Below are 25,390 nucleotides of genomic sequence, written 5' to 3'. Positions count from 1 at the left end.
GTATGGCATCTAACACAGTGGAAGGAAAGCATATTCACTCCTTGAAACCCACTGCAGGAGAGAGAAGGCTGATAATGGTCCCTGACATCATTCTGCAGTGACACCAGCAGGGCAGGACTCTCCTGGGATGGCTCCAGTGAGCACTGGAGCACCATTATCTGTGTTTGCTGTAGACACAAGGTGTCAGGTGAATTTTAAAAAACACTTCCTGAAGTGAGGACTGATGGAGTAGTGAGGAGAGAGCTGTGGTTAACTCCTGTTTGCTTCTATCAAACACATCCTTTATACTTCTGCTGTCACTGAATATTTCTGTTGCTTTTTTATTTTGTGTTTGTTTTGTTTTTCTCCTTTCCTTGAATGAATTTATTTTTGTGAGTCTAAGGAGAAATTTTGGAATTATACTCATTTTATTTTATCAAATTTCATTTCATTTGAGACGTTTTACAATTTACATAGAGAATGTATTTGCACCCCAAGATAAATACAGCTACTGTGTTCTACAGACATGGAAATTTTCCAGTGTACAGGAAGCTTGACCAGGGACATTAATGAAGGTACATAGGACAGGTAAATGAAATGTAAATCTAGACAACAGATTTTGAGCCTCAATTCTGGAATTCATTGCATACACTATTATTGGTGGTTCTATGAGGAAGTCAGTCCTGTGAACTGATGCTTCAAGATGTTTACTTGACCTCTACAATCTGCTGGTTTGGGAATTTTGATCCCAAAGAAATTCTGGTTTGGAGTAAAGTCGATGATATCTTTTGTTCAACCTGTGAAACCTGTGGGATCGTGTAAGCGCTCATAACTCAGTAACACTGAAACACCGAGTTCAGGGAATTCTGCAGTCCAAATAAGAGTTAGGAAATGGATAGTTTTATGAGGCACACATGTGACAGAACCAAACACATCTTAAACACCTCTGGCTTGAGAGACCCAGTTGTATAAACAATTCACACACACAGTTTGAAAAAAGGAAGAAGGACAAAATTCTTTCAAGCTATTCCAGCCAACATCCCCTTAATCATGAGCAGTAATAGTCTCTTTTTATTTTTTGTTTTAATTTTCAGGACTCAGCATATTGTTAACCATGAATAAGTAATGGTGATTAGAAACAAACAGCTAAACTATGGTTTGTTATATTAGTGGGTCATTAGCTATGACAGCAACCTGTCCTGCATTCAAGGAAGGAAGCAGGACTGCTGCCTGAGCAGAAAAGTGTGCCTGCTCCCTCATTAGAGCCACAGCAGGGAGTGTGTTCTCATCACACTTCCATTTGTCTGCTTCTTTCAGCTGTCCTACTTTAAACATCTTGGGCTCCATTAGACTCAGACTGTCTTACTGACATTAAACTAATTTGTCTGTCAAATTTAGGCCAGTGCAGAGAGTGATGTTTTCTGATCTTGCAGAGCAGAAGATATAAATCATAGCACTGGAAAAGTTCTCATCTAACCTCTTCTGCCAACATGCCACATGAGTGGCAATAGTAAATGGCAATAGTAATTTTCATTATTTTTGAGGCTAAAGAAGCATTTGTGGCTGTAATCTCTTAGTTTCATGATTGGTTTGGGTTCATTTGACTCCTGTTTTAGACCTGGGGAAGAAAGCAGGTGCATAGCAAGGCACTTGCAGAAAATCAGATAGGATGGAATCCCTGTGCTTAAATTTTGTTTGAATTGGTTTGACCTGTCCGGGAAAACAGAGGCGTTAGGCTGTACCCAAAAGATCAGTAGCATAACTTAATCATATAAGTAATTAGGAGAAAAGAAAATTAAACTCCATGGTAAAAAAAGACAGGTTTTTGCTCTGAATAATTAGGATAGTAGGTAGAGCTCAGATTTATTGCTTGTAAATCTGAAGTCCAGGAATTTTACCCCCATTGCAGTTTGAAGGTAGCCTGTGGAAAATTTATTTTATGTTTGAAAGTGTGAACGCAGAGACAGGAGAAAGGAATCCATGAGAATCAGCTGAAAGCAGCATTTCCACATTACTTGGTGTTCAGACAGCAAGGGAACAAAAATTTTCCCTAAGCAGAACACTAAACTACTCTTACATGAGCTATCTATTGTTAAGTGGGTCATAAAAGTAGCTCTTCTAAGTGTCTTTTACTTCCTTTTGTAAAAAGAACACCCCAAAATGTAGAGGATAAGCAAGCATACTTTGGGAAAATGTCTTCAGACACTGGGGGAAAAAGTTGTGTACTTCTTCCACTTCACAAGAAGCACCAAAAAGCAATTTTGAATTGTTCCCCCCAACCTGGAATGATCTGAAGAGGAGCAGATCTGACTGAGACTTGATGAATAGCTAGAAAGATGTGGTGACCTGAATGAAAATAACCTTCTTTAGAGAAAGTTTTTTGTTATCTGCTTGGCCCAAAAGTTTGAGAACAAAAATGAAAAAGCTTTTGAGCCTGAATCTTTTCCAAATCCTTTTGACAAGAGAACGACTCAGACTGGTTTAGCCAAGGCATGTGAATACCCTTTTGGGTTGTCCAGGACTCAAAACAACATCAAGAGCCTTCTTCTTTTACTCCCAAGAGCAGAAACCCCAGAAGAAAAGTTTTTTGGCTTTTTGTTCTTGTATTGTTGTGGTTTTTTAAACATTAATATTTAAAAAGGTTAACCAATTAATCTCTGCAGTTCTCTTCTGAAGGTAGCTTTCTTGTTTAGCAGAGAAGAAAACTGAGGCATCAGGCTGCAACTAACACCAGTTAAGCCTGAAATTGGAATAGGCCATTAGATCAATTTAAATGTACCCCTCTAAAACCAATGGCCAGGTTCTTGTAGCCACAAAAAAAGAACCATACAAGTGTTTCCTCTCAGCTGAACACCTCTGATGTCTTTCACTCCAAGTGTGAGATTTCTGTAGGTACCTCTTGTGCCTTGCCCTTATGCTACTAGAGGAAGAATGAACATGTTCCTTAGAGGTGCATTGGCTTTTGTGTCACCACAGTTAATGGTGATTTAATCCCATGTGATCCCATGAGCTTTTATGGACCTACCAAACTGCCAGTCAGGTAATGGTGATCTATTCAGGTGGGTTATAATGGGATTTTTGGTGTATCCTGCCAGATAAGGGGAGAAAGCTGTGATTTTGCACTGTAACCGGTGGAGTAATAAATGTTGCCATTTCCCCTTTAGTTTTATGGTTTAGTGTTGTTTCTGTATGGATTTTTTTATACACACAGAGGAATGAAAATACATTGCAACCTTCACTTAGGCTGAGTACTAGGAGGATCTCTCCTAGTAGTAGTGACTGTTTTCTGCTTAGGCAGTACATGGAACCTGTAGGAATGTATTTCTCAGTCAAATGTTCTTGAAATTGACTAGTGGGTTCCTGAGTTACTCGAACAATTGACATGGGTGTGCACAAAAATTCTTGTAGAGTGTTTCAATATATCTCATTTCTCTAGAAATCCAGGTTGTGATTAATACATAAAGCCTGCTGGAATCAATAGAGACCTACTCCATGGGTCCTAGTGTTAGAAGGAAATCTTAATTTGGGCTAACATGAGATGCAGATCTACATATTTTCTCACCATGCCAGATACAGAAATGTCTGTCTCCTTCCAAGACAGGAACAAAAGCTCAAACCAAACACTAATCCTAAACTCAAAGGAACTTCATCACTACCCACTGTTTTTTCATAGATCTTTGGAGCACATCTGTCGTGCTAGATTCAGTCCTGTCTTCGTGTGCTGACTTTTTGTTCATCCATGATGCTTAGTTCCATGTCCCCCTTTCCTTAAATCTTCCATTTCCCCAAAAAGTTTAAAGTGACATGTCTAATTTATAACATGTAGTGATTTCAGTATATTAACACTAATAGCACATGAAAAGTGCTCCCAGTAGTTTAGACTGCAATCAGCTTTGTTCAGGCTGTCTCATTCAATGTGATCAAAATGTTCATAGTAACATTTGTTGGTGGGAAGGAAAAGATAACAGTTCCTGGCTGTTCTTTTTCTCAGTTCCGTGTTACTGAACCTAGTTCAGGTCTGACAGGTTTGTTTTACTGATGACTCCAAGCCTATGATGGGCTGTTTTAAAAAATGACCAGAGATCTGAAAAGTGGTTCTGAAAAAAGAGTAACATCAATTTCATCATATGCTGGTTTTAAATACTAACTTTTCCTTCATCTGATGATTCAAATTGTCAGTAGAGGATATAAATTGTTATGTATTCATACAGATAGAGTTCTCTCTTTTTGGGAAAGTATGTGTTTTTATATTTATGTAGATATGTGTAAATCTTCTTCCTTTTAAGGACGAGGAAAAAGAAGAGAGAAATTTGGCTGTAATTCATTTTTTGGGCCACATGGATATTGTCAGGCTTGGCACAAGACAAAGTAATGTTGGTTACTCTTTTCTCCTTTGAGCTAAAGGTTTTCTGTACATTAGCACTTTTTTGCCTCCCATTTGTCACTGTGATTTCAAAGTCTCATATTTTATCCAGAAACTTGGGGTGTGGCAGAAGTTTAGGTAATGTTTCTCAGAGAGAAATCTGTATGACTGAATGCTAAGGCAACAGCAGAGGATGGGATTCTAGGACAAGTTGTCTTCTAAAGTAGGCTCTATATCAGCTTCCTTTGGCTTTTTCTCTGGCAGTGCAAAGTCAGTTTGATCCATTTGTTTTGCCGCTCTGATATCTGCCGTCGAACAGGGAAAGGTTCTCCTGCAGTGAGCATTTTTTAGGTCCTGCTTTGGGGTCCTGTTTCCCAGAGCCTCCATGTTCAAAGCACTGGCAGCTTTCTAGGTCACTTCCTTCTCAGTGCACACTTATGTTCTGGATTCAGACAAAGAGATCGTGTTGCAGTTTGTTTACTACCTGTGTGGGACATTCTAGCACCACTAGCCAATCTGCAGAACATTAGAAGTATCTACTTAATAGAGTCAGAATTTTACTGAGTGAATAATTACATCCTGTTAGTGCTGAAGTAATCACCTTAGATACAAGCAATGCCTCCAGAGGGAGGTATGTTCTTTCCAAAATGCCACCCTGGGCAGTTCATTTTACTTCCATACAAAGCTCCAGAATCTGCCTGACCATATTGTACTACAGGTTGTCGTGTTTTCAGAGGATGAAATTTATGTTCCATGAAATATGCCATTGCCAAAATTAATAGGTAAATGAACAAAGTGAAACAGACCATTAGAACAATTGTAATATCACAGTTGCTGGGTTGTGGCACAAAAGCAGAAACTAATGGGTAAACATAACCATATTACAGCAGCAGGAGCCATCAATGTGCACAACTGTGGTTACACAATGGAAGGCACTCGACCGATGTGAAATATGATCTAGCAGTCAGGCCAGTTGCAGGTAATCTTGCTTGGAGCAACACTTCCCTTGGCTGGTTTGTTTTAGCTGATGGAAAATTATAAATATGACCTATTTCACTCCTGTTCTACCAGAATTTCAGTGTTACTTTGATAATTTTCATAATTCTTTTTTTATATCATTCTGGACAACGACACTGAGATTTTTGTCTTTGCAGAAGTTTTCCGAAGCATGAACAATTGTTCCTGAATATTCATGCAAATAGGAATTCGGCCAATGACCTTCAGAGGAAATGTTCAGTCTAGCACCTTGAAATCTTTGACGCCCTTGCCTTTATTTCTGCTCTGAAGCAATGCTTCATAATTTTAAGTGAACACTCAAACAATATCTAATCAGGATAAACAATTCATAGACTGAACTGTGTTTATATAACATGATTAAAAAGCTTTGAATAGCTAACATAATCATAATATTCTATTAATAGACCGCTTGAGAGAAACTACAGTAACGAATGATTCAACTAAAAAAATTGCAAAGCTCAAAGATATGCAGGATCAGATCCATTGGATTCAGTATATTTATACTGATTTAAGCAAGTAAAATGGTGGATTAACTCCTTAGTTTTTACATCTTTCATTCAATTCGACTTTAATATAAAACAAACTAAAAAACAGAAACAGTTTAAAAATTAAGATATTTAGAGGAGCTAACAAGTTAATCCATAGCTTGTTAATGCAGTATTTACAATCAGCATCTAAACACTTCAGCACTGATAGACTGAAAAAGCCAACACTCTGTTTTTACAGAGATGTATCCTGCAATACTGAAGTAAAGAGGAGTGGAGAGGCATCTTTAATCCTGGTTGCTGGAGTGGTGCAATATAAATTAGAATACCATCTCTGGCCATTTGCTGGAGCCAGGAGAGGGATTGATGCAGGAGCTCCTCCAGATCGCTGTGCCACTCAAGAGTTTACTCATGCAGGAGGACTTTATCAGTGACTGACTAAAATAGATTCAGAACTGCTTTATTCTGCTAAAGTGGTTTAAAGTACTTGGAGCACAGAAGAGAGCTGGGTGCTCAACTGTTCAGCTTTCTCTCTCAGAGATTTCACTCCATGCATATGCAAAACATAATCAGTTACTTTGGTCTTCACTGAGCAAGGTCTTTCGAGGGAATATGTAGGAGGGAATTGGGTCCTAGCAATGGTCTGTTACAGAGAAGGCTGCAATGGTTCAGAGCCAGCCTGAGCTACAGCCAGCATTGCTGATTGCGTCCTTGCATGACAGACCAACCAGGGGTTTTTCTACACAGCAAAAGAAAACTCTGGAAGTGCTATATATGTGTCATACATGTGATTTAGCATATGTTCCATCACCACACAAGTGTTTCCACTGAACAGTGCATGAATTTAAATAGCTTCTGCCAGCTGGTGCATTAGTTGTACTTGTGTTTTGACCTTACACTAATTCTTACTGAATAGATACCCTTTGCTGCTTTCACCCATGGAAAACACAAAGCCAACTGAGGTTTAAAATGCACAAGTAAATCTTGAAATTAGAGTCCTCATAGTCTTGCTTCCATTTATCAAGAGAATGCTGTCTTACTGTTACACCATGCTACTTAAATGTGAGATATTGCTACGATGAGTGTAACCTATGAAAAAAAAAAAAGTGAAAACTTGAATACGCTAAATGCAGAATTAGGTGACTAGTTGAGTGATAATATATTGCCTAACCTAATGAAAAGACATTACCTTTGAATAATGGACCACATCGTAGATTAAATTATCCCAAGGCAAGGTAGTAGGTGCTTCATGCAGACAAGGTCAATTACCTTATCCAGAAGAGCCTGTTTGAAGTGTATTATGAATAATTCACAGACATAGAAATTAGCTTTGAAAAAGTGTCCCAGCTATAATGTGGTGAAAGCATTCAATTTCTTTTTTAATGTATTTAAGATAACACCCAAAGGACAATTATGGCTGCTTAACTGTAAGACTGCTTAAATGACAAGGAATGACAATTGTGTGGTCAAATTCACATTAATGTATTATGCAAAGGGAGGCATCTCCACCATGGTGCGATGCTGTCAGGACACAAGTAACAGATTTCAAACCTCATATTGCATTTTTAAATGCTGAATGAAATTTGATCAAAGGCTGATTAATTTATTAGCTTTTCTCAATGTAGAAGATGCAGTTGTTGCTGTACTATCTTGGTATACTCTTGTTGTTCAGGCCTTTTATTTCTTTGACTTTCTGATATGGAAACGAAAGTTCAGAGTGATTAAATTACTTGTGTGATTTTGGAGAGTCTGACAAATGCAAGGGTAGAACCAGAACATTTAATTTTCCATCGTTACTCAGAAGACCAGTCTTCTGCTATAAGCACTAAATAACACTGTTTCCAAGTCAGTATTGTTCCAATCTAGAACTATTTAGCATTAGAATTAAAATTATGGCAGTAGCCATGGTAGCAGAATGCATACTCATTTGACATATGGTGACCTTAGGTGTGAATTAGAAATGCAATAAACCTCTAAGTCTGGGGACTAACATGCTCTCTCAGCATATTTTGATTCCACAGGCAAAACAATAACCTTAGCTTTCTCTCTTTGACTTTGCAATAAGTGGTAATGGCCAGGGGAAATCCCTCAGGGGCTGCAGTTTTCTAAGATGCTGGCAAGAAGATGGCTAATTCATCAGGTACCTCAGTTTAAGTGTTGAAATGTAATAGTGACATTTCATGGCCTCTGAGTTTACCAGCTTTATTTGCTTGAAAGGGAGAGTTCAGCAGAATTTTAGAGGGTGCTGTGGAATTGTGTATCTAATGAGGCGTACAGCCTTCCCAGTCCTGTTTCCATTCACCTCAATGTCAAGAATCCCATTTAGCTCAGCAGGAGAAGGTCTGGGACCCTGGAACTTTCAAATGGTGGCTTGAATAAAGAGGGATAAAAATTTGACACTGAGTCCAATTATAAAACAAGCTGTTAAAATATGTGATGAAGTAGGAAACCACCACAAAGAGATAGGAATGGAAACTTCCATTAAGGCAAACACACTGAAAAATGTTTGGTTTTTGCATGTACTTAGGTTTTTTGTATTTTCCATCATCCATCTTTTCTCCAAGGATAAATTCTCTAAAAAAAGCTCAAGATTTTCCTTTCCTCCCAATTCATACAGTCATTGGCCTCCACCCCCGTGTTTTCTGTGAGGACTTGATAAAGACTAATCTGAGTCGAAGAGACTTGCAAGCTGATGTTCTTATTTGCATGCAGGAATGTGAACAGATGTTTACATAGTAGTGTTAAGTAGGACAGCTGTTTGGGAGTCATTTATGTATTCCATTTAAAAGCAAAGCTTTATGGTTAAAATTTTTACTCACAGTGTGGAAGAGAAAAGAAACCTAAATTCAGACAAATGCATTTCTTCCTGTGCTAGGAATGGCTTCCTTTATACTCACCAGTTTTCTGTATCCCTGAATGTACAGCATCATACAAATACCTCTTACCTAAACCTCTGGGCAAATGCACCTTACCTTGGCCAGTTGCCTGTGGGTGGAAGAAAATATATGGCACAACATCAACATTGCTAAATGCTGTTTGACAGAGGGAAGAAAAATAGCACTGAGATTAGGGGAGGAAAGTTGTCCCTTTTCTTTGCAGGAGATGGCTTATTGCTGATTGTTGCTGCAGTCTGTTTGTAATGAAGCGTGCATCAGGGTAATATTTGCCTTTGCGTTTGTTCTGCTCTTCAGATGGGAGAAAATCTTTGAAGTGTGTTACAGCCATACATGTATAACTTGTATTTATTAATTTCCTAACATAAATGTGCATAGAAAAAACTTCCATTATGGAGGTGTACATGTGCATGAAGTATATATATAGAGAGAAGAGGTTGGAGGGAGGGCCTCTCATATATTTTTATAAGAAGTTTGCTCCTCAGACATTTATATTTTAAATATGAGGCTTGGGTCTGATCTTGTCCATGACTTCATTTCCCCTGATTCCTGTCCCCCTATGGCTCCATATTTTAAAATAAAGCAGGTAAATGATGTAGACAGTTAAATGGAAGTGATTGATCCCTATAACTTCTTGCATAGTGTTTGGAGAACTCTAATGTATTAATGTGTACCTGGTCAAAATCCTACACCAGTCTGAGAGGAAAACTTACCTGCCTCAGTTGAGTTGTTTCCACCCAAACACCACAACCTGATAGAGATGCCTGCATCTCTTCAAGTCAGTGGTTTGCAGGATTTCTAGTAAGTCATACTTGGCTAGAGGAAAGTACACCCAATTAAGGAGCCTTACTGCTGGGAGGAAAGATGGTGATGGATGTGATGAACTTACTGTCTTCTGATTAGTGGCATTGATGCAGTCCACAGAAGGGTTTGTCTCATCAGCTGTGATGAAAAACCTATGGTAGAGAGTTTTTTTGTATGTAAAGTTCTCGATTCTTACTTTGTGATGCTGGTAGATAGATGGAATGGCTCCAATGCTGGATTTTTTCTCTCACTATTATATACAGAAGACACATAGGCCTGTTCAGCTCTGGGAAAGAGGGGAAGGACTAGGGCTTCTCAAGATTGCATGATTGTCATTCTTCTGCAGCCTCTGCCCATTCCAGTATTCACTGCAGAGCTAAAGTACAGCTCAGTTCCTCCTTCAGCTCCAGGAGCAGAAAACTGTCTTCAGCTGCATAATAATCTCTGCTAGTGACAGCAGAGCTACAGAACAGAGCTGAACAGTTCATATTCTATCCACTAGAGTCTGTGCAGGAATGTAAATACACACCCATGTTTGTTATAGCTGTATAGAGAAATACACAGGAACCTGAGACCAATTAAGTAGCCAAAAATAGATCTATTTGAAAGATGTAAACCTGTTGCTAACAGGGTGAAGAAAAGAGAGCTGCAAATTGATTAAGCAGTCCCACAGAGAAGACAGATTGTTGTCATCCTGACCTTTAAGGCTGGTCAGGATATATCAATAGAAGCATCTTCTGAGTACAGCAGTTTATAATTTTTTTTCATTTACATTCTCTTGTTTTTCTCTTTACGTGCTGGCTTGGAGCCAGTTCATTTCATGGTCTTGCCTATACATATGTTCTGCTACAGCTGCATTTTTCCAAAGTGCCCAATTTCACAGCACTCCAGCCTTCCTTAGGATGACAAATGGTGCCCCTGCTGCTCTGACCAACAGAACTGTAATTGCAGCCTGAGACAGGGACAGCTGAACTAACGCTGTGCTGCAGTTTGGGTATATCCTTAAGTTGGAATCTGACTGCATGTGTTTATCGTAGCTGAGTTTCCGATTCCACCACTTAAGGCATTAACTGCTGACATTAATTGTAACATTGAGGAAAGCAGAATTGCTCTGCAGTTGAAGGCAGTGTCAAATCAGCAGTTATTTATTTACCATCGCTCTGCAATGTGTTGTAACACATCAGACTATAAAGAAGTTTAATGAGTTGCAGTAATGCCCCTCAGAGATACTGGAACGCAGTTCGACAAGTTATTGGGAGGTTTTTTGTTCACTTTTTGCTTGGTTGTTTGGTTGGGTTTTTGTTGGTGTTTTTTTAATAAAGGTTAAAACCAGACTTTCTGCACTGCTGTGCTGGACTTTTTGATCATAGGAAGTACAACTCAGAGTTGTCTTTTGCCAACTAACATGCTTTGAGAACAGAAAATAAGTAATCCAGTTCAACTGGCCCTGTGAGATTTCAATTCAGTAGGGATGTGACAAAAGGGTAGGAGGAGAGGCTCAGAGTGCAGTGTATACTCTGGCCAAGCTGCCTTGCTGGCTCATAATTGGTGTAAGGTTCAGAAATGTGCTTACATTATTCTCTAAGCTCTCTTCTGGGTGTTGGTGTGATTTTTTTGGGTTGTTTACAATGCCTGTCTTGCAGAAGACAGTGGATATATTGCATGCTCTTGCCAGGGACTTTACAGTTTCTTTGCCATTAAAAACAAAACCAAACAAAAAAAACCTAACAAAAATCCACAATGAAAGCAAAAGAAATAAGCCCCCAAACTTAGGGCTTTTTATCTACAACTGCATGGGGGGAGATACTGGACTTGCCTCTTACCCAAGATGCTAATTTACCCAGGTAATAATATTACAGGAAACTTGAGATAAAGCACTTGAGAGGTAATCTCATTTTCCAAAGGTGTCTTTTCAAAACAGAAACTCCATCATCATATAATATCTTAGAGTGCTACTATCAGTTTTAAGAAAATCCTCTAATTTATTTAATTAGGGATTGCAGCTTTAAAGTGATTAGCAATATGTTATTATCTCTTCTAATTTATGTTCTATTAAGACTCTTTTTCTATTTTATTCCAGTCCAGATATTCAGCATATTTACTGATGATATTTTCTGATTTCTTTAAGATCAATCTGAGCCATGAAATTCAGTAGTCATTATCAGCCACTTACAGGAACCAGCCAGTGGTTGCACTCCAGAAAGGCACACTGTGGAAATGACATTGTCCTAATGACTTTCTGCTTGGATTCACCCCATGTAAATAGATGTTATTCTCTAACTGTCAGCTGTGCTGTATTAACCTGGGAGCTGAAGGACAAGGTGTGTTCTCGTTGCTTCATGAATCAATAGGGCTGATAAAGATTCTCTATACCTGAATCTTGATTTTATTATTCCTAGAAGCTTCCATTGCAAGTGCAATGGGAACAAAATTAATCTGTCTTTTGTGGCAGGTTGTCAAATCTGAAGACAATCTTTTTGAAACACTAGTGACTGTACTGGTGCAATGTGAGCAGGGTTAAAAAAAAGAAGTGATAATAATGATCCTTTTCTCATTATTAGTGCTGGTTGTTAAAACTGCATATACAGGAAACAGTTCTGTTGAGTAAGGTAATTCCATTTTTATTCAGACACTTTTCAAAATAAAGGAGTGGGGAAGTGCTGTTATTAGTGTATGTAGTTTCTCCCAAAGGACCAAGAAAAGATTGCTTTCCACAGCATGTTTTTCTGTAACTCATCCAGTCTCCTATTAAATGTCCCAAATGTCCCCATTTTATCTATTTTCTTTTTCTAGATTATCCAGTTGCATCTCATTGTGGACATAATCCAGCCACTTGTCCATGATTTCTGGTAAGAATTGAGTTAATCCTTGATTAATTCAATTCAACTTTACCCGGGCTGGCTTGTGTTCATAAAGGAGCAACGTGCTCTGAGTTATACCCTGACTTTGGCCACTATTAGGCCAGCCAGGTCCCTGGGGTCTTTTGGGCTTTCTTGGTGAAAGGCTCAGGCTGGTAGGCATGTGATGCACAAGGTTTTTGCATCACTACGTGGCGTGCACAAGGTGCAATGTACTGCATTTAAGGTCATTCTTCATCCATGCCCAATCCCAAGGGTTTGAGCTGTCACAATGAATAGATAATTCAAGAGTAAATGGATCATACATATAACTATTTTTTGTTCTTTTACCCTCTTTAAAAATATATCCTTCAGGCCTGTATATCACTTGCTGCATACCTGCAGATGGTGCTTTTGCCTGACTCACTAACAGGCACAGAGTTTTTCTAAGGAATTCTTACATCCTGAATCTGTTTCAGAACAGTTAGAAGCAGGAGGCTGGACTAAACTGTCTCCAGAGGTCCTCTCCAGCCTCAGCTGTTCTGTCATTCTGGGAGCAGCCTGATGCTCAGTGAGTGCAAATCAACACAGCTACCCTGATTTCACTGGAACTGGATGCTTCTATACTGGTTACTGGATCTGTCCATTACTATTTATGGAAAATAATAGTAAATGAATGAGCTACAAAGTGTTTCTTCCTAGAAGTCTTTCCTGGGACAGTTGCTTATAATGTAGTTTTACTGTTCTTTAAAAGTTTTCTCACTTCAATATTTCCATGAATAATACTTGAACACCAAGTTTTCTTGTGGTGAAATGATTGGTTTATAGTTTGATGCACCATTCATAGTCATTGATGCTTCAACTATTCCCCTTTGTCCTCTGCAATCTTATTTCTAGCTTCTGAAAGTGCTTTCATCTATGAAAACTTAAATAGCATTTAAGAACAAAAACTGCTGTGATAAACTACTACTCTCACCTTGCAGTATTTTATAAGGTGCATTAGTTCAGTGCTCTCTCCTTTCCCTGTGGCCCTTTCACATCCATTATAAAATGCTTTAAAAAGGAAACTCTGAAGAGCATATGGTGTGTCTAAACTTATAAACGCACTCATCTCTTCCATGCTTTCCTCCATTCCATGTCCTCTACCAGTTATCTGATAAGATAATGTGGATAAGACTTCAGTAGGACACAGAGAGGGTGGGCTGTGTTACTGTCTGACTGCAGGATGGCTGCAATTGTCACTCCTTTTGTCTTCATCAGGCCCTAGAGAACCACTGAGGAGTTTTGGTCTGCTGCAGGTGCAGAGAACCCCAAAATCACACATGATCATTCAGTGTCCCATAGCACTTTCACAAGAACTGGAATTACATAATCTGGTTTATTTTCTCTTTGTTAATCTGTTAATTCAGCACTCACTACTGTTTATTCTCATAGCTCATAACTATTTTTATACTCCTGCAGAAGAACTGATTAAGAATGAAAGAACATTTCCTGGGCACTGTGTTGAGCCACCCCATGAGGTGGCATTCCAGTGGAAATGGGTAAGAGGATACTGGTGATGAGGATAGAAGAACATGGAGGAGTTGTTTGAGCAGTGTGAGGGCAAGAAATGATGGGTTCATCTTACTGCCTTTATTCCTACTGGCTATGCTATGACATAGGGGAAAACAATCCAGACATCTGCTGAGCACGAGCTGTTCCTTTGGGCCAGACAGGGTTGTGTTGGAGCCCACTGTGGCTTATCCATGGTCATTATTCACTTGCAATTGAATTCAGAGCATTGATGGCTTTCTGGTCCCAGTACAGAGTGAGGATGTGGCAGGACATGCATCAATGTCATAGGCTCATCTGTTAAGGTATTGTCAGGCTTGTTTATCGGAATTTACCTGGAGGATTTTGGCTAAACGGAGAAAATGGAAAAGAAAAGGGGAATGTGGAAGACAAAAAGGAGTTGAATGCAAGAGGGACAATTTTAAAGCAATGGTGAGCTGGAATGCAGAAAATAAAGGAAATGAGACAATTTTTTTGTTGCAGCAGGGTATGATACCCAGTTCATCTTCAGCAAAACTGCTGAGGATTCAAAGCTGTCATTTCCTGTTTTGTTATTTGTCCCTAAAAGCTAAAGTCTTCTTTGGGTTGTTTGTTTGTTGTTGCTTGTCCTTCCCAACCTGCATGCCTTCAGCTGTTCATATAGTTTCTGTTGTTGGTTGGTGTCCCACTTGGATCTTTCAGGAAACTTGTCACTTGGCAAAAAATTTATTGAGAAAACAACCCAGCCTGGGCTGACAGAGGAGAATGCAAGTACTCATAATATTTTCATCCTTCTTAGGCCTCCAGCTGGGACATTCACGAGGCATGAAATTTTAGTTTGGATGTAGAATTAATGTTCCTCAGCATCTAAAAGTGTTGGGTTTGAAATCCTTATGCTCATCCTCAAATCTGTCTCTCAAAGGCTTGATGATGATGATGTTGCTTTTGCTGAGGCACTCTAAGTGTGCAGTGGCATTAACTCTGTCATTGCAGCTCAGCAGTTCAGCTCATTAGGCTCCTGTTAAATGTAGAAGAAGCAAAGGTCCATGTTTATTTACCTTCTTTCTGCCTGTTCTCATCTATGAGAATATCTTAACAACTCCAGAAGAACAGAGCACACTGTGATAACAGCTGCTTCAGGGGGAGAGCAGCTTCTCTGCTTAAGAGAGGCAGACAAATGCTACTATGCAGCTTTTTCTTTGTTTTTTTAAAAGCAATTACTTCAGCCTGGGACTTCGTGAAAGCAGTGTACCTTTGCAGCAAAGCTATATAAGAAACAAAATGTTAGCAAAATACTGCTTTTCCCCCTTTTTTCCTAACCACACTTAAAATAATTTTAGAAGGAGGAGGAAACTTTGGGATCTTGCCCTTTGGGTAGCTCCACTGGCTACTAGCAGGACTACTTCACTTTTGGATAGCTGATTTGAATAATGACAGAGCCTGACCAGAAATTTTAATCAAATTCAGTCAGATTCTTAGTCCTGTTGGCTGGTACAGGTGGTACATAATACAAAAAGTGACTGTCTTGGAGCAGTGTTTGACCACCTGTGATTTCCAGCACAACCATGTTTGTCATCTCTGAAAATTAGGGCAGTGATACATGGGTTATAAGAGAGAAAAAGGACTATAAATCTCGTATGATTGTCATGGGGAAGGTTTTAAGTAAAGGAAGTATTAGATAGTCATTATGTCTGTACTGAAAAAAGATGACAGGTATAAAATAGGTCTGTGTCCCCATGGAAGCAGAGTAGTTTGGTACAAAACCAACTGGGTAGCTTGGTGGTTCACTGAGTAAATTACATTCAAAGGAACCATGGCATTGGGGAGTTTCATTTTTTCTGGTTGATATTACATATGTTTTCCCCAGGGTAACCTGATCTTGACTCAAAAGCAGGGTTGTTTGTGCAGTGCAGAGAGCCTGACATCTCAGGGTGTGGGTGTTGCTTCCACACGGCGGGGCCAGAGCCACGAGACCCTCTCTGAGGGTTGTAAACCAAAGAGCAGCATTTTCCCTGTTAAATCTCAGCATCCCCTTCAAAGAAGGGGCAGCACGTTGTGGTTAATGCAGCACAGCCTGAGAGCTCACCAGCTTTATCAGTTTATTTTCCCAGTGGTGGAAGTTGTTGCTTAAACCAGTACAGATTCTGAGTCATTAATACCACAGACTTCTTCACTGAACAAACAGCCTCTAAAAAGTTATTAATTATGTGTGTTCAACTAAGTACAGAATATTTCTCCAATTTGTCCTTTTTTTTGGCCAAAATTATTTTAAATACTTATTTGATTTATCAAAACTGTATTTTTTTTCCCTATTGAAAAGTCAAATGGGAAGAATTTGGTTTTATGTCAATTGAATGTTAAGAATTCCAGTAGAAATGGGTGTAAAAATGTTATGATGGAAAAAAATTAAGTGAGGGCAAACAAGATCATGGTAAACCCTTGCAAAAATATTGAGTCAGTTTTCCCTTCTCACTGCTTTCTCCATTTATTCAAGAGCCTTTTAAAAAATGGTTATCTGAGATGATAATTTGTACTCTGGCTTGGCTCTGAATTCAGTTACTCACATTGAAATTGCCTCATAGGTCTGTATATATATACAGACATATATATGAAAAAAATTACTCTAACTGCTTTTTTCATACATTATTCAGTGTATTCATGTATTGTTCAAGGTGAGCCATTTGCAGGATTTGATACTGTTGAGGTGGTTAGTGCAAACATATTTTATGGTTTTGAGTGAGGTTTCAAAGAATTGGCTTTGATTGCTCTGTGTAATTCTACAATCAGTATTTTCCTAATTTTCACTACCTCTTGATATGTGAATCTTTCCTTTTAATAGAAAACAGCATAGATGTAAATTAATTTACATTAATTTACATTTTCACCAGTAAAACTTATAGATGTAAGATTGTACAAATTCAGTTCTGCATAACTTGGTTTGAATTTGGAGGACAAAATGAGCATGAAGACAATGTTGTTTGTGTACAATATGCTTACAGTGTTTCAAAAGACAAATGCAAATAAATTGACATGAAGTGGTAGTGAAAAAGACCTTTAACTGATCTGTTTCAATAACTTGGGTACCCCAAAAACCTTGACTGTCTTAGGGGTAAGTGTTGTGTCAGACTTCAGGTTTATATAGCACAGGAATTTAACACAGGATAAAATTTAACTTGCTGTGTTTCCGTAATTAGATTTTTGTTTGTTGCCTTAGCGAGAACAAACTGACAAATCATGCAGACAAATCTTGACAAATATTTTAAATATAATACTTCTAAAAACACATGGCTTTGTTTTAACTCACACTGAATAAACATAAAAGTCAGTACTAAGACTTTCTGCCTGTATAGAGGCAAACTGAGTCCACAGAAGCTGTTTGGAATTTATACACCCAGTGATATGTGCATAATGTGTATAAATGATGTTGGAATATGTTGCTTCTGCCACTCCTTCAGCTTCTGAGTGCCTATGCAAATAATTATTGAAAAAATGCCATTTAAAACATGAGCAAACCTCAACCTTTGACAATAACTTATATTGCTACAAATGTCAGTGCATCCTAATACAGAAAATGAGAGAACTGTCAGTATGAGGGAGATTCAAGAGGTCCATGTATTGCATGTATTGCATGGTCCATGTATTGCAGTATTGTTGCACATGTCAGGGTTTCCAGAGTCTTACTTGGCTTGTTGGATGCACACCCAGCTGCTGAATAGAGAATCCACAGAAGATGATGCCCCTTATTCTTTCCTTTCAGAAGACAGTTCCAGCCATACCTTCTATAGTCTGTGCCTGACAGTATAAAGGAGTACTTGGTTTGATACAAAATTTGGTCTGCCTGCTCAGTTATTTTATATTATTTTAAAATTCATTGCAATTATATCTTATGATCATTCTGTTATTCATAATATTATATTATGGATGTTATTTTTAATATAATAGTATATTAAATTATGGTAAAAAGCAGTGGTGTAAATATCACAGCTGTTTCCAGAGGCTTCTAGACAACGACATTACTGTCATCCTGTCCTCTGCAGGAAATGCAACCAAAAAATTGCCTTATTTAAAGATTTTGTTATCAAAATTAAAGCCTTCCTAAGGCAGCTTAAGCAGTGCAGAAGGAAATCACTGGAAAGAAACTAGTCACTGTTCCATCATTGGTGAATTCATTCACTTGGGACTTGTTTGTTTTGCTTGGTTTAGAATATTTTTTCACACATATTCTTCTTAAAAACCATAGCAAGGAGTACAAAGACAATACTAAAACATTTTTCTTACAGTGTTTGTTTTTTTTTTTTCCATTATAAATAGAAAAAAATGCATGGAAAAGACTATTTTAATTGTGCAGTAGGCTTTTGACAACCTTTTATACTAAATAATGTGTTGCTAGGAACAGTGTAAGAACATAATGAAGAGTTAGTAGCACTTCTTATTAATGGACTTCTTAGTTTAGAAATATTAAAGAACCCTACTGACTTATGTTACCATAAAGTGATGGGATCATTTTAAATCCTTGCTTAATGTCATTGATTTGGTCTGGGGCTTCACCACAGAAGGGAAATTAATTCATTTTGAGGTGGTGGAGAATTGATAATGCTTTGAAAAAATTGTAGTACCATGATTACAGAAGTGAAGATTCTGCAACAAATTTACAGACTTAGAAGAAATTATAATCAACACAAGCTAGCCAAACTCAGTCTCAGTGCAGGACATCCTCCAGCTCTACCAAGGTATAATGGTGTAAACTTTCTGGAAAGAACTCAGATTGGCATTGTTTGTGAAGTATTTTTACTTCAACATTACAGGTATATATGACATACAATATAAGTTTCAGAATTCCTAAACTCTGCAGGTGTTGATGAAGTACTGTAGATTTGGAAGAGCTTTGCTGAAAAGCTCTGATTTCTCATGTGTTAAAAACTAAGCATGTGGAAAAGAGTTTTGAAGAATCAGGACATAATTTTCCTTAATACTACAATGGATTTCTGGGGGACTAGTTAGTGAAAAAAATCAACTAGTCTTGGGTAAAGGTGGCACAACTCTGCCCAATAAATACAATTTTGGAAAAGACGCTGTTTTGTTTTTTTTATAGCCTTCTCCCTTCACGATCTGAGATTGCTTCATATAATGTTGACTGTTCTATTTTTTAGCACTCTATTTAATTTAGTTGTAAATGACTCAAACTGTGGTGCTTCTACCAGTTCCCCAATCTATGCCATAAATCTGAATGTGCATATGTTTGCTTGGTATTGCTCAATAAAACAAATAACAACACAACAAATCTGAAAAAGACATCAGAAATTTACTTATTCTTAATACACGCGAAGGATTGCTTATTTCACTGTTATGTTTAAGTATATAACAACTTCCACCAAAGGAAACTGACACAGATTGTATTTGATTAATGAACACCATTATTTGCTATTGGCCTGAAAAATTTATCTTTATCTAAAATATTTTTTTTTCCAGAATGGGCACTTTTAAAATTAGATTCAGCACTTCTGTATAATATCTATTTCTACTCCTAGACAAATCACCCTTTTATTCAATTAACATCACTATTCCAAGTTTTACTGAGTAATTTCCCAATAATATAGTATAGAACTGTTTCACTGGCTGCAGCAATCAACTTCTGCAAGAAAATCAGCTGAACAGAAAAGAAAGTATAAATGTGTAGACAATAATATGAGGCCTAAAATGAATGTGTACATTTTTGTTGGATGAATCTTTAAATGTACTAGGATTGTGTTTTTCTAATGAGTACCTCTGGGTATTGGTCAAATTCGTCATGTCTTAATTGTTGGTATCATGAGAATGGAGTTGCTCTTCCTACTTCTATTTTCCTTTTTTCATGAATTTACAGTTCAGCAGTCTAAGCTTAGAAGAAAAATAAACATGAATTAATTTTGCCAAGTGATTCTAAAACTCATTTTAATGAGTCCCCTACATTCTACAAGTTAACCTTGATTGCATTTCATAATTTAGACTTTCTTGCCTTGTATAATGAGAAATACTCCCTACTAATAATGTTAGTAAAGTAGAAGAATAAATTGATGCATCTTTCTTCATTAGTCATACAGTTTATTTTTCCAAGCTCCTTTGATCAAAAAGTCTTGATATGTCAGTTTTGTTAAATTTTGCCACCTACCTGTATGTATAACTGATTACATTTCTTGATTTAAGGATTAAGGAGTCAATGAAAAAGTTAGCTGAACTGGGAGACAAAGTCAGTCTTAAAAAATGTTCATCTGTGAATTTCATTACATCAGATTCTGCTTACTCTATCTGACTATTAATGCTTGATGAATAATGGATTCTGAAATGTGAACAAAAAAACTGTCTCAGTTTACATAAATACATAGATCTTAAAGCTCCTGTAGATAGAAAATAGCTTCACAGAGATAAATTGATTCCCAAGTAGGAAAATATTTTTCCCACTTATGTCCTACCTGTTTTAATATCTTATTGAGCTTTACATTTGCAAATTCCACCCATGGAGAACACATTAAAATTCCTAATCTTGCTCCCTGAGAAACCAGTGGAAGTGTTAGTCTTAGTTTTGAGAGGAACTGTGTGAAGTTCATAGTTACGGATCAGCTAGGGTGTTATTTCTGTAGGTTTTTGTTATTTATATCTGAAGGTATATCTTTATATCATGAGGTAAGAAATCCTGCTCAAGGGCAACAGGCTCCTGCAAGACCATTTGCCGAGAGGTCCTTGTCCAATGCTGTGTGGCATGGTACAAGCTGTGTTGTGTGAGTTGTGGCAGCAGAATTGTTTTCAGCCTCCTTCCGTGATTAGATGTCCCCTCCAGTGTCACACAAAAACCACAGGACACAGCTGGTGCAGACTGGTGATGGGTTTGCCATTCCAAAGTCTTTGCAGCTGAAAGGTGCTGAGGTTCTCGTGAGTAACTGGCACGTCAGCCCTAAGGTGAAAGAGCTGTGTCTCAAACCAAATGGAATTACAGCAGAACCATTGCTTTCTCAACATGTATTCCATAAAAGGGAACCTGGGGCAATGTTTGTGGTTTGTTACTTCGCAGTTTTCATCTTTTCGTTGACTACTGTCTAACATGTACATCTCCATTCTCTTTTGCATTCTCAGGAGAATCCAGTTTGCTTATCAAGTTCTCTTTTTCTCTCTTTTTTCTCTTTTCCCCCCTTCTTTTTTTCCCTTTCATCCAGATGGAATGCCATTTGCTTGGTGGGTTGGCCGTGCCAATGAAAAGCATCTTTACTGGGGAGGATCTCTTCCAGGCATTCAACAGTGTGCATGTGGATTGGAAGAAAGTTGTCTGGATATGAGATATTTTTGCAACTGTGACGCAGATAGAGAAGAATGGTAATAATTTTAACATGTGTATTGCAGTGTCTGTGTGAAGGGCTGGGGATAGGAAATAGGGAAAGAAGGCTTAAATCTTTCCTGCTTCACAGTTCAGGAAGCTTGAATGGCTTGAATATACTCTGATAAGAATGAAAATGAAACTAGAATTTGGACGTCCGATTTCACCTTAAATTTCTTCTTTGAACCAAAGACATCTGGCTGAAGCAGGTTGCTGGAATGGGTGGTCTTCAAAAAAGTCTTTTTTGTTGAATGCCAAATCCTGTAATTTTAAGTTTCAATTCAATTGGAGCGTTGCATGAATAAAGGCTCTATGAGCTTGTTTCATAGGTGTACCTGGGAGCAGAAAATTGAGGCCTAGACAGAAAAATTCAGATACAGCTAAACTAGAAATATGTACTACTAAGCACTCTTGTATTTTTCTTATGAAACATTATAATGTGCCTTAACTTTCTTTTACATTGGATCTCAAGTTTTTTATAGTCAATAGGAAGAGTTTTTTGGCTTCTGTAGGTTTTGGTTCAGTCTCCATAGGAAGTTTTAGAGTCACAGCATGAAAATTCAAAGCTTTCCTTGAGGTCTGACCTTTGTTGTGCTTTGATTCTGCATGAATTTGGGAAGGCCAAAGTTTTCAGTCATTGCAATTTTCTGTCATTCTCTGCACTTTCAGAGACACTCCAGCCACCAAGAGCTAGTTGGTGAACTTTCCAAATGTGTTTGAGGGGACTGAAATGCCAGATGAGTATTGTTGGAAGTACAGTTTGAAACACTGAACATATATGTGAAAATTCTGCTCACTCAGACTCCCTTCTAGACCACTCACTGATAGGATCTGCTGTCCTTTATCTGAAAAAAAAAAAAAGATATTTTAACCTCAAGTAGTTCAGAAATTATGAATAATAGAAGTAGACAAGAAGTATCTTGCTGTCATAGGCTGCTGTGTTTGAAACATTATGTCTGAATTAGCTGTGCAAAACCTTCATTTAAAATGAGTAGAAATGGTCTTAAAGCATCAAAAAAAAAACCATACAGAAATTACTTGTCACTGTGAGTGTTGAGCTTTTTTGGTTGCTTGATTTCTAGACAGTGTGATTATCTGCTTGGACCTTTTGTATCCCTGGGGTCACTATTCACTTTCAAAAATTTAGCTGTAAGGGGATTTCTTCAGGAAGATGTTTATGTAAATACTAGCTTATGAATGTGATTTGTATTGAATAGCCTGGCTGTATATGTTAATCTATCTTTTCTTTAATGTTTGGTTATCAGCTGCGCTTTTGACTAGGTTTGCACATGAGCATCGTGAGCATCTGTTTTTACTGGTGCTTGGCTCTTTTCATAATCCACATTCCATTTCTCACTGCTCAAGCAGAGCAGGGTGTTATGCTGGCAGACATTGGGGTTGCAATCTTAGACTGCAGGGCACTGCACCACTAGGTCGTACAAAACAATGCAAGGTGAAAGCTAAAAGCAGTTTTTTAATATTTCAGCTGAGTCTCCTCAGGAAATGAGAACTAAACAAGTTATGCTGGGAGTGTTTATCTCCATTTGCCCCAACACACCCACAATGATTTTGAACAAGCAGACATGTTTCAAACATCTTGGACAGAGGAGGAGAAGTCTCAAAAGTATTACAAATTATATGTTCTATGAAAATTTATGCCAGGCTGAGGGGAAAAAGCCAATTAAAGCCCACAAGAAGGAAGTTAAGGAAGCGTACACTTTTATTAGTTTTTGGAAAACCCTCCTGGGAGAAAGATGTTGGAAATCATGCATCGTTAGCTTGGCAGCTCAGAGAGCTACTTGTTTCTCCTAATTTCATGATAATAACAAAATATGCTTACAAGTTACCTCCACTAAACTGCCTACTGTTTGTTGGTTTGGGGATTCAGTTGCTTAGGTTTTTTTAATCCATGAGAAAATTTTACTTTTCTCATGTATTATTCTAAACTGGAGGTTGGCTTTATAAAAGCTAAAAAACCCTGACCTTTATGAGGAGCTTCTAAACATAAGAAATTTCATGCCTCTTGAAGATTGCTTTTGTGTTTCCCTGCTAGAACACTGACCCCCTGATATATAACGAGCATTCAAATCTGAAACCTGCTGAGATCTGAACTGTGACTTTAACCTGCTATACATTACAGTGGAAGGAGCAAGACAGCAGTAGATGCATTTATTTGCCTCAGCATGAAATAAAATGGGTGCTTCAGAGTGGAAAACCAGAAAATCATTTTTTCTCCTTTTAGATAAATCATGCTGCTCCAAAGTGGGAACTCTCCAGAATAGCTGAAACATCCTCCTAAAGAGGAGACAGTCCTAGGATTTTGCTTTGATTTCTTTTTCCCTAGATTAAATCTTGGGTGCAGAAGCAGCTACTAATTTCTCAGAGCAGCAAAAGAAATGATAAACAATGGAAAGCAGACAAAGCCCTGTGCCAGGTGTTTGGCAGCATACAATATGCACTTCTAGGCATGCTGACTTTTAAATGATATCTGAGCAGACACCTGAGCCAGCTGCTATTTTTGGGCTCTTACTTGACATCAAGTTAGTCCCCCTGGCCAGATGAATAGGGATTTATAATTAAGCATTCTAGATGGGGAAGGCTTTTGTATTTTTCACTTTTGTTTTTATTAAAGCATTGTACTGATAAGTATCTTTTTCCGTATGGCTCATCATGGTTCCAAACTGTATGATAACAGCAAAATCTGTCACTTTAGAATAGTGGAGCATCTTCTTGGTACTTTCTGGAGAATGGGAGATCTCTGATGAGGAAGCAGAGGCACCTGCAACTGCACCCTTTTTGTTGACCCAGGCAAAAGATCTGGAAAAGTGTAAGACATGCCTTGGCTGCATGCTGCCAAAAAAAGGAGAAATATTTCTGACTGCTGAAAGCACTTGCTAGTGGGTGGGAACATTCATAAAAATCCAATGTCTTCAAGCTGAGGCTAAACCTAGTAATCTTTCTTTCTGTCTGTCTGTCTGTCTGTCTGCCTTTTTCTTTCTTTCTTTCTCTTTCCCCACATTGACAATAGTTAAAATGTTGGGACAAGCTATATATAGATGAGACAGATGAGTGATTGTCTTTCAATTGTTTCAAACAAAAATGCATTCTTGACTGGGGAAATGTGTTAAACTGACCTAAAGAATAAAGCATTACTGAAATACTGACAGGATAGTGTTACCATGAGATATTTTGGATCTTTGAATACCTCTCCAGGTTGTCTTTCATCTCAAGCAAAATTCTCATGCCTTGGCAATTAAGGTCTTGCTGCTCACCAAACCTTGCATTTAAACAGGAGGAAACTCTTCCATGCTGAGGTGAGACACATGACTGTCCTGAAGTCCTTTTGCTACTTCGGTCCCTCTCTCTGGAATCCATTTTCCACTTCAAATACAAACACTTGACTGAAGCCAGTCATCAAACCAAACCATGTTGACAGCATTCACCTGGAAACCTTGTGAATTTAGAGAACTTTGCAGCTTTTTATTTTGTACAGAAAGAGAGTCATCTTTGGAACTCATTTTGTTCAAGAAGCTCATCGTCAGAGAAGGGTACCTCAGCAAAGTGTGGTGGATGGTGTTGACTCAAACAATGAGCTGATTTTCTGCCTTCTATTTCTATTCTGCAGTCTTATTATTCAAACTGGAGGATCATCCTCCTCTTTTGTCTTCCAGAATAGTCTTCTTCGCTGGGGAACTAAACCTTTGAGGCTTGCCATTTCCAAAGTAACATGCATTCACCTCTGTGTCATGGCTTTGGGGCACTAGAAGAATAAGGAAAACCACAGGATATAAGAAGGGAGAACAAAATAGAGGGCGGATATTACTATTTTCAGACCCACTTCAGTCTCCAGGAGGTATAATGAATATATTGAGCTTTGTTTGAGGAGGAGCAAAACCAAATGGAAGTGAATGAAGCCCTGCTTGGATGAGAAATATTTGTGCTAAACTATGCCAGAGCCAGGATGATAAAATTGGAAGGCTCGAGGAGAGCAGGGCAGAGAAACCCTGAGGAGGGGTCTGAGGAGCCCAGATTTGACAGGTTTTGATTGCTCAACCAGTATCCCACACTGAATCTGTTCCCTGAGAACAGTGCAGGCGACTCTAGAGAGCCTGCAAGCTCATAAATAACCCCTGCCA

At 38.2% G+C, this 25,390-nt stretch overlaps 1 protein-coding gene across 1 annotated transcript in view; it reads left to right on the top strand.

Annotated features, from left to right (window-relative positions):
• Positions 1–25,390, top strand: part of CNTNAP5 (contactin associated protein family member 5) — a 276,352-nt gene that overhangs the window by 195,924 nt on the left and 55,038 nt on the right. The window contains exon 14 of the mRNA XM_015635016.3: positions 21,097–21,253. Coding sequence (XP_015490502.1) covers positions 21,097–21,253 — 157 coding nt within the window. The remainder of the gene's footprint in view (positions 1–21,096; positions 21,254–25,390) is intronic.

This window comes from Parus major, chromosome 7 (assembly GCF_001522545.3).
Source record: "Parus major isolate Abel chromosome 7, Parus_major1.1, whole genome shotgun sequence".
Lineage (NCBI taxonomy): Eukaryota > Metazoa > Chordata > Aves > Passeriformes > Paridae > Parus > Parus major.
The sequence above is the reverse complement of the archived record's forward strand: the minus strand, read 5'-3'. Positions and strand labels throughout refer to the sequence as shown.